This window comes from Bacillus rossius, chromosome 1 (genome assembly GCF_032445375.1).
Source record: "Bacillus rossius redtenbacheri isolate Brsri chromosome 1, Brsri_v3, whole genome shotgun sequence".
In the NCBI taxonomy this organism is placed as follows: domain Eukaryota; kingdom Metazoa; phylum Arthropoda; class Insecta; order Phasmatodea; family Bacillidae; genus Bacillus; species Bacillus rossius.
Window position 1 is genome coordinate 156122084 of NC_086330.1, and position 9759 is coordinate 156131842.

Below are 9759 nucleotides of genomic sequence, written 5' to 3' on the forward strand. Positions count from 1 at the left end.
TAATAAATTCTATGATTTATTTCGTTTTCGAGTTTCACATTATAAGTATATTTGCAGCATGTAAACACTACCGTGATTAGATATTACACATCACATAAAACGACACATCACATAAAACAACACATAAAATCAAACAAACCAAATACTCTGTTAAAAAATACTAACTTAAATTTTATGGCACATTCACGATTCCTTGGACTTGAGATTGATGAATTTTTATCATGGGACAAACATACGTTTGGTATGCTAAATAAATTAAACAGTATGTGTTATTTGTTTAAAGTACTTTCTCATATAACTACCAAACAATGCCTATGGTCTGCCTACTTTGGCTATGTTTATTCTTTAATCAGCTATGGAATTATGTATTGGGGGAGTAATAGACATCATCTACAATCAGTTTTTATTATACAAAAAAAAATTAATCAGAATTATACTCCACATAAAAAGTTTGGACAGTTGTCGTGATATTTATAAATCCTTAGGTCTTCTTACTGTGCCCTGTATTTATAATAATTACAAAGTATTATTGTTTATTCATAAAAACAAATTTATTTATTTAAAAAATACTAATATTCATGAGCATTTCACACGAATTAATGCAGATTTTCATCTGCAAAGGGTTAATAAGAAAAACACTTTAAAGTCAGTTAGAAATGTTGGTATTAGATTATTCAATAAATTACCATCAGTTTTAAAAAAATATAGACCAATATAATTTATTTAAAAAGGAATTATTTTTTTACTTATCACATAAGGTATTTTATAATATAGATGATTATGAACAGGAGGTAGCATCGTAATTTTTTTTTATGTATGACTTTTCTTTTATATATACCTAATTTATTTTACATATAATATATAATAGGTGCTTATTCATGGAAGAGCAGCTGTTGTATTATATTATTTTAATTTTGTAATGCTTTTAATACTGTTCTTGTACCTGTTTATGTGTTTGTATTTATGTTTATTTGTAATTTTTTTGACATATTCTATACCATGGTATGGTCTATTGAATGAAATAATAAATCAAATCAAATCAAAATCACTAGCGAGTACTGAAAGACTCGCTCACATTTTTAAAATATTTTATTTAATTATTTGGCATAAGTACCTCGGCAATAACTACCAACTCTTTAAACGTGCAGTAGCTTTACTATCAGGCTTATGTTCGATGCTGCTCTTTCTAACATCCCTATACATTTGGTCAATACAACAATTAGTTATTTGTTGGTATAATTTCGAGTAAGTATTAAGAAAAAAAAGAAGTTCAAACGCTGCTATCTATAGTATAAAACTTTAAGGTGTTTCAAATATTTGGAACGCGTTATTCATGTGTATGTACATTTTTAAACGGACCTTGAACAGGAAAAGTGTAAAACAAAACGAGCATTAAATTCAACACAAATACACGCGTATATATATTTAAAACATAGTTCGCTGTTACTGAATTTCGTATGTTCCACGATTATAACTGTTCAAGAACTGGATTAAGAGTATCATTTCAACGAATTGATTGACCAAACTCATTTTAAGGCTGACAAAATATGGCTTTTAATCCCTCCAATATATTTAACCATATCTAATTTTCACGTGAAATATTCTTGCAGTCGAAACCTCAGTGAACATTTATAAAAAAAGTCTTAAAAACAATAACTACTATGCTCTAGAGTACACTGATCTAAAAATTAAAAAAACTACAAATGCAACGTAAGCACTGAGAGATCGTTAAACCTCTTACGAGGTAAGGTTAAGCCGCGGTTGGCTTATGGTTAGTGCTTATGGTATGTTAGATTTCTGGCCCGTCGACTTGTGTAACACGTCCTTGCCTGGTTCTGGACAGGTGGTGTCGTGTTTTCCTCTTCGCCTCTGTGATGCGGAAGGCAACGACGAGCCCTCGCAGTATCCTCTCGCCTATCACGGCCCCAGCCACTACATGACCGCCCCCCAATAGCTAGTGGTTTACGCCTGCCTCCAAGCTTATCAATCTGCCGTCAGTCATTGGGTGTTTGCACGTGTTACCGAGGCCAGTTACCAGTCGACTGTGCAACGCTTATACACGATGCGGCACTTTGTATGCTCAAGCAGCTACCCGCGTTCACTTTCTCCTGACGTCCTGACTTCCTAGTGATAGCACACACAAGCGTTGTCCATGCACGAGTAATATGTCGGTGACGGGGGAATTCATTATTGAACTGTGCCGATACACAGAAAAAGTATTTTCTGTACTTTTACAAAAGATTACTTTGAAAACCAGTTGTCAAGAAATAATTTGTAATAATACAAGGAAGATATTATAACTTGTACAACACATGGCTATGGTTATTTTTACACACACACACACATATATATATATATATTTATATGATATACGTTTTTTTATATATTAACGAGTATATTTTACAAAAATTGGCACATAATTTTATTTTTTAGTTGATGTTTCATTCATGAATAATTTTTTTTAAACCATGGTAAAGATAATTGATTATTCAACCACTTGGCTTTATTTTGTTGTATTATGCTTATTATGTGCGTAGTTAATAGGTACTATAAAACTATTCAGGGAACGATCTATAAATAACTTTAACTACGGGATGTACTGGGACAGCTCAAAGCATTAATTCCCGGCTAAGAATCCAAACCCAGTATTACTGCGAACACTATTTTGTAGTGATTCAGTTGTTTTCATGCAAATTTACATGAATATTTCTGTTCGAATTAAAAAAACATATTACAGTGTGCTCACTCACCAAGACAGCCCTTCAGTCGGGAGGGAACACGCGCTCTCTGGAGCAGTGACGACCTACTTCGCTCTTTTCGAGGGCCAGAAATCGTTTTATAAACTAATCCGAGGGTCAGATACAAATCAATAAACATTAAATCTCAAACAATTTTTCATAATTTTGTATTATTTTATAGGATAACCAATACATACAATATGCAGCATGCTATTGAAAAACGGAAAATAATTATCTAAAAACAATATTTAAAAGTTCCAAATTTAATAATAAATACTATGAAACAAATACAAAAATTAATAATAATCATGTATAGTAATATTAATAACAATGTTTTAAATATTTTTGTGAGAATATTATGGTTTCGTAATAGTGCCTGCTGACAACTTTGTCACATATATGCAAACAAAGACGGCTAATATACAACTGATAATATTTATTCGTTGTAAGATTGTTCACTTGGTGCCAACAGTTGGTCAGCCTGCTCTGAGTGCAAGTGTACTACATTCACATCTCTTCTTGCGTCGGACAGAGAAAAACCTGGTCGCGTTCGATTTGCCTTGTATTCGTTTGAGTCGCTATCTCACACTTTGTTATTTCTTTGAGACTGACCAAAGTGTCACCGGCAGAAGTAACCACTACCATAGATACCATTAAATAATGTTTAAGCTCAACAAAGGTGAATTGCTTTGATATACATGTTTTACTTTACTAGCCAATGAAAATAGTTTAGAAGCTGTTATAAATCACCCCAAAATGTTTATCAGAGAGGTGGCTTCTACAAGACCATACGATATAATTTTATTCGAATGTAATTTATTTAAAGAAAAGATGTTTCCGCGAACCCGAATAATTTTTTCCTATGTTTGTTAAAACGCACATATGTGAAGTTTGTTTAGTTTGTTACATGCTCAGAAGAACACAAAAATATAAAATTAAAAATATTTACTTTTTCATCTAGTTTATTTTCTGAAGTATAACTGCCGTGTGGTCGTTTAGGGACCGAATTTCCTCTCGATCTGCAATAGCACATAATAAGAAATTTACAACTAAGAACATTTACATTATGAAATTATGTTTTAGCGTAGTAAGAAACTACGAATGGTAAAGATTTTTTCTATTAAATATATATACATAGGCTATATACAGAATATGTTAAATAGTTGAAAAATTATCATAAACTGAAAATTCCTACTATTCGAGCCTGTAACCTTGCAGGGTTGTGTTTTCACACATACGTCCCTTTACAAAAGTTTTTTTTAATTCCCGCCGCCCCGCAATGTGCGAACATGATCCCGGGCAGGTGTTGTTGGCAAGGAGCAGAGCCGGCGCGCTACTCACTCTTCAGGGCCCACGCGGTCTGGTCGCCCAGCCGGTCCAGGAAGACGCCGTAGTGCGCGGCGCACGGCCGGGACAGGTTGAGCGCGGGCAGCAACGCGGCGAGGCGCGAGGGGCTGTACAGCTGCAGCATGGAGGCCATGTCCTCGGGCTGCGCGGCCGTCTCCAGCAGCAGCGGCAGCAGCAGCAGCAGCAGCAGCCCTGCCGGTCGAGGAGCCATCGCGCTGCCTTCCTCCGCTGTGCGTCGGCGGGAGTGCGGCCCGTCGCGCGCTGTTTTCCCCGGCCGCCGCCGCCGCCGCCGCCCCTCCCCGCCGCCTAGCAGGGGGGGGGGGGGAGTCTGGCTTCCTTTCAGAGCAAGTGGTGCGGAACATCACACGTTCAGTATGTGGGACCATGGTTTGTAAATATTACAACCCCAAACACCGGCTTATTTCGTGTCATGTTTTAAAAATGCATCCAGAGACGTAACTAGAGGGGGGCAGACGGGGCGCCACCTGAACTGGTGGAGTAAGTTTACTATGGATATTTACTTGAATATCGTAGTACTAGAACACACAAAAAAAAAAGTATTGGACGGCAGATGAACTGAATTATTTGTTTTGGAAGATTATCGGCAAATATACTTCGCGTATTGTCCCACTTGCAATGTATTAAAAATGAAATGACTGCAAATAAATATATTTATTTTTCATCTAAGTTGAATCAAAAATATGTGGGATAGTGGAATAATGTGTGGTGGCGATATGAGGTGTTGTCAGGAAAGGTTTTGGTTTGGTTGGTTTGAAAAAGAAAAGGGGGGGGGGATGTCACGATGAGTTCTTGCCAAACTAGTCTAGTTAGTCCCTGACTGCATCCTCTGTTGGCACGTCAGCCCCTCCCGAGAAGTGTTCCCGGCGCCGCGCCTGGCAGCACGGAGTGGACGTACTACAGGGTGCGGTGAGCCAGTGTTTAGTCCCGGTTGCTTTACGATCAATCGAACCAAACCTTGGTGATAAATCTAACGAAATCTTGGCGATAAAACGAACGAAATCTTGGCAAAAGAAATAAAAGTTTTCAAGCAACATTACATGTTACTTATGTTTTGAAATTAATTATATTTTGTTTTAATTATTTCCAGCGTTATGAAACTATCTAATTGTTAACACTTTTAAATTTATAAAAACAAATAATTGTTATTTTTATTTATATCACGCTTTGCACACGCTGTATCTTAATGGAACGAATAAGACAACATGGGGTGGCGTTAAGAGGTTGGAATGCTTGTGAAGTACGTGTAAAATTGACATGTGCTAACAAGAGTAGAAATAACGATATTGATATGTCCCCCTTCTATCCCTCATTGTTATTATTTAGTAAACTGTATTAATTCAGGGCTGCGACTCCGCATGCTAGCAAACAAACCAATAGTTTTCCCATAAAGATTTCATGCACATATTTACTATTAAATGCATACCTATATTGAAGGCTAGCATTATTAATGACATATCTCATATGTTGACATACGATGCGTTATCATACTAAACAAAGCATGACAAAATCGCTTTCATGTCTGTCAAGAATGAAAATTTGTATACTGACTACGAAGAGAAAATGCAAACGTTCAATAGCATTGAGTGTCAACTTTGTACTAGCGCTTTATTTGTTCTGTGGCCATAGATCCATGCGTGGATCCCAAACTACTGTTCTTACAAGCAGCTTGCCTCAATAATGACAGGGCCTTTCCCGTGACAGGTATCAAATGTAAAAAAAAATACTAGCTGCATTTTTTTAAATCAATATTTTTCTCGTGTTTAATGGTTTAATCATTTTTGATGCATCACTTTGTTAACTTTATGTCACGCTTTTAATCCGCGCGTTTTTTTTTATTTTATTTTTTTAGCTCATAACATATCTGTAAGTTACACTAAGGCTAGTATTCTAGCGTGTAAGAAAGAATCTGTGCGTGGCAGGCTTCCCGTGTCTCCACCGCGTGCGAACCGGGCGCTCACAAGGCCGCCGTACACTTGCGGGCCGGTGGTTCAACCTCGTGACGTCACAGAGGCTCCCCTACCACCCCCACCCAACAATCCGCCCTAGTAGCACCCTGGACGACGGTGCACAGGTCTGTAATGTTCGTGTGACGGTAGCTTAGCAGCGAGGAGGCTTTTGCGAGGCACTCTGCACGCGTACGATGATTTCACATATATTGTTCGCTTATTTTTTTTTTTTTTACATTTGTTGCAATGAGGTATTTTTTCAATGCAGCAAACTCCTATTTTATTATTTAACTTTAACATAACTAAGAACAATTTGTGTTTATAAAGTAATTTTTTTTTTTTTACACTGCATAGCCATCTCCGTAACAACACAAATTTGTAAGCGATAATATTTACATACATCGAAAAAGTAACTACCTCTAGGCAGCGAAGATACATCATAAACACTCGTGGTACTGAATGCAAGGAAAGTGTCTCAATTCAGTTTTTCATGAATATAATAACTTCAAGTGCTTAAAGAACAATGAATGACCTAACCGACATTCGTGGCCAAAAGTAGTCAAGCAATACCTACAATAAAAAAATAATGTCAACTGCCCTAATTTGTGTACTAAACCTGCTGTTTCAAAACTGAACAATGTTCCTATTAATCTCCGCATTGTAGTTAATAAAACAGGTTCGCTCACAGTAAGTTGTCTGCACACACACAGCGAGAGCCAGACAACACTCTGCCAGCCAACATCGCGTGTTTCGTCGCTTTTACTGTTATATTTCATTACAGATACGCTCAAAGTTTTGAAAGTGTTCGCCAATCAATTCTTCGTCTATGTGAACTCATTGTCGCAAGTACGGACCGTTTCATCAAGTCTTTCACCCTTAACTGAACGTTTATGTTGTCACATAACACTTATTATTGAGAGTAATTGTGTCAGCTACATCCATTACACCAAATACACTAGAGACTTTACTGACAACGAAGGCGAGAGTATGAAAAATAAACTAGTGGCAAGAGACGTGTTTACAAAAAATATTTTATGAATAAACTGTTAAATTATGTATTATAGTATATAGTTATAAAAAATAAACTTATTTTTAAGAAATTTGAACAACTGGAGGTTTATTTTCACACGTAAATCTGTATAGTGATTAAAAGTAACAGTTTTCTAAAATAGAAGATAGTTATTTTCGTTGTCATAATGATGGTACCACATGTATTAAACAGATGCATTTTTCATACTGGGGTTAACGTTTGCCATCTGTCAGACTGACGTGACAACGCCAGGTTTTCATACAGATATATATAGCTGTCCGGTATTAGGTCGGGGATTTTTCACTCGTGGAATATTCGCCCCCTCCCGCAGTTCAGAACTGGCCACTGTGCTCTACCTGCATACTGCGGAAGGCAATGACCAGCCGTCGCAGAATCATCCATCCCCTAGTGAAGCCGTGGTCATCTCCGCGGCTATGACTGGGACGCGAGCCGAGCCATCGTCCTCGCTGCCTGGCGTCAGGCTCTCCATGTTGGAATCACAACAGAGCGACGGACGACACATCCGTGACGTCGGCGCGACAGAAATGGTGGACGCTACAGACCTCCCGATTAGAAATACTTTCTGTGTCCATCACGTCGCGGGCGCTACGTTGTTTACTGTAAAGAGCGTCGGAACTTTGTTTTCGAAAGATGGCTAGACTGGAGCATTTTCAATAGTCCAAATATTTTTCATTAAACTTAGATTGTAAATAAATAGATAAATTTGCAGTCATTTCATTTTGAATACAACTTAAGTTCAATAGTATGCGAAAAATACCAGTTTTTTTTTAAATATTTGACGACATATATACATGTATGTACCTTTCAATACAAATAATTCAGTTCATATCTCTCCAACATTTTTTTTTTTTGTGCTTTTGCCACGCGTATTCAAGTAAATATGCCAGTTAAGCGCCCCTCAAATACGGCGCCCGAAACGCAAGCCCCCTCTGCCCCCCCCCCCCCTTAGTTCCGTCCCTGGGTACCGTCTGCAATGTCGCCGCTTTTGCAACCTCACTTTCACTGCGTGTGAGACTTCCTTAAGGAATAGAACCTCGCCTGCGAGTTCTACATATCGTGCATTTATAATCTTAATAGAGGCCCACTGATGTCACAATGATACCCTTTTTTATTTATACTGTATCTAAATCCACGAAATTAAAATTAATAATTTATTTTGACATCATGTCTCATCAACAACAAACATAAAGCAGGGAATACGGGGAACAATTGGCCTTGTCTATACAAGTGATTGCCAATTTTTCCTTTTTCGAGGACCAGATATCAGTTTTGAAACTAAAACGATGGCCAGATACAAGAATGTGTATTAAATTTCGTACAAATTTTTAATGTCGTATTTTCCTATATGATAGCCAATAAATACAATATATGACATGTGATGAAGATATGAAAAGTAAATCTCTTAAATACTGTAGGTACCTACAAACCCCCCCCCCCCCCCCCCAAAAAAAAAATCTAAATATAAGAATAATTACCATGAAACAATATATAAATGACAAAAATATAAATAATATATATTTTACAATATGTCTGTGAGGATATGATGGCTTCATTATAAGTGTGTGCTGGTCAATGAAAATGTACATACGCAAGCGGTTACTGTGGTGGCGCTGCAGGTACTTGTGGGAGACCGCGAGTACCACGAGTCTGTGTGGTCGGAAGGGACTCGAACCCGGGCACTGCCGGCTGCTTGCGCCATCACGCGGCTGGGTTGGGGACGGCGGAGAACTGCGATGTGTGATGTCGGTTGGTGAAAGAGGAGGGAGGGGGGAGAGGAAACAAGCTGCCATTGCGTGCGCCGCGCGAGATACCAGCGACCTCCAGGTTTCCGGGTCGGGGCTGAGACAGCGCGCGCGCAGGCGCGAGAAGAAAGCATTGTGCAACGCGAGGGAAAATAGACCGGATCCTTGCCCGTAGCCCGAGCCATTTCACTGCTAGTGAAAGTGACGGCTCTGTCCAACTGTATCGAGCGTCTGCCCGGGCGGGGCCGAGGATGGACAGGCCGTTACACGTCCGACAGTATCGAAGCCTCGATCACGCCGGGCGAGTTCAGGCACTAGCTCAGTTAGTGACAACTTTACGGCTCAATTAACATAGGCTTAGCTGCTCTCAAGTATTTTTCAGCTTTTTTTTTTAAAGGTATATTTTGAATAAACACCATCTTCTGCAGTCGTCACTACCTTGTTTAATCGTTTTATGGTGCCTAGTTTACAAAACCATCGTCAATTCAACAGTCTTTGTATATAAACGCACAATAATTGCCATTATTTTGCACAAATCACTTCCGGACAGATACATACATAAAATATAAATATTGAAAATCTCAGGTTGAGTTCTTACCAGGAAAATGGAACCAAGAGCGTAGAAATGAAGAAAAATTAAAAAAAAAAAAACTTGCTAAATTAGTATAACTTACTTAATACGAACAATATTGTATCGGTTAAAACTGACCTTGAAGGTTGCAAACAAGATTTACAGTAAATATATTTTTTTCTTCTAATGGTGAAATCGGAATTATTGTAGTCTTGTGTATTCATAATTTTTAGGTTTTTGGAAAGTCTGTATAAAGTTGGAAGGAAAAAATACACAAATTGTGAAATATCTCCTGAACGAAAGTTTCTTTCGATAAAAGTTTTCAAGTAATTTTTTGTTGTTT

The 9759-nt window shown here is 37.9% G+C and overlaps 1 protein-coding gene across 1 annotated transcript in view; it reads right to left on the minus strand.

Annotated features, from left to right (window-relative positions):
* The window catches only part of LOC134546327 (O-acyltransferase like protein), a 79992-nt gene extending 71244 nt beyond the window's left edge, over window positions 1-8748 (minus strand). Inside the window, exons 1-2 of the mRNA XM_063389091.1 lie at window positions 8692-8748; window positions 4080-4421 (exon numbers count right to left, since the gene is read on the minus strand). Of these exons, the coding sequence (XP_063245161.1) occupies window positions 4080-4296 (217 nt within the window). The 5' untranslated portion in view covers window positions 4297-4421; window positions 8692-8748. The remainder of the gene's footprint in view (window positions 1-4079; window positions 4422-8691) is intronic.
* Window positions 8749-9759: the final 1011 nt, after the last annotated feature.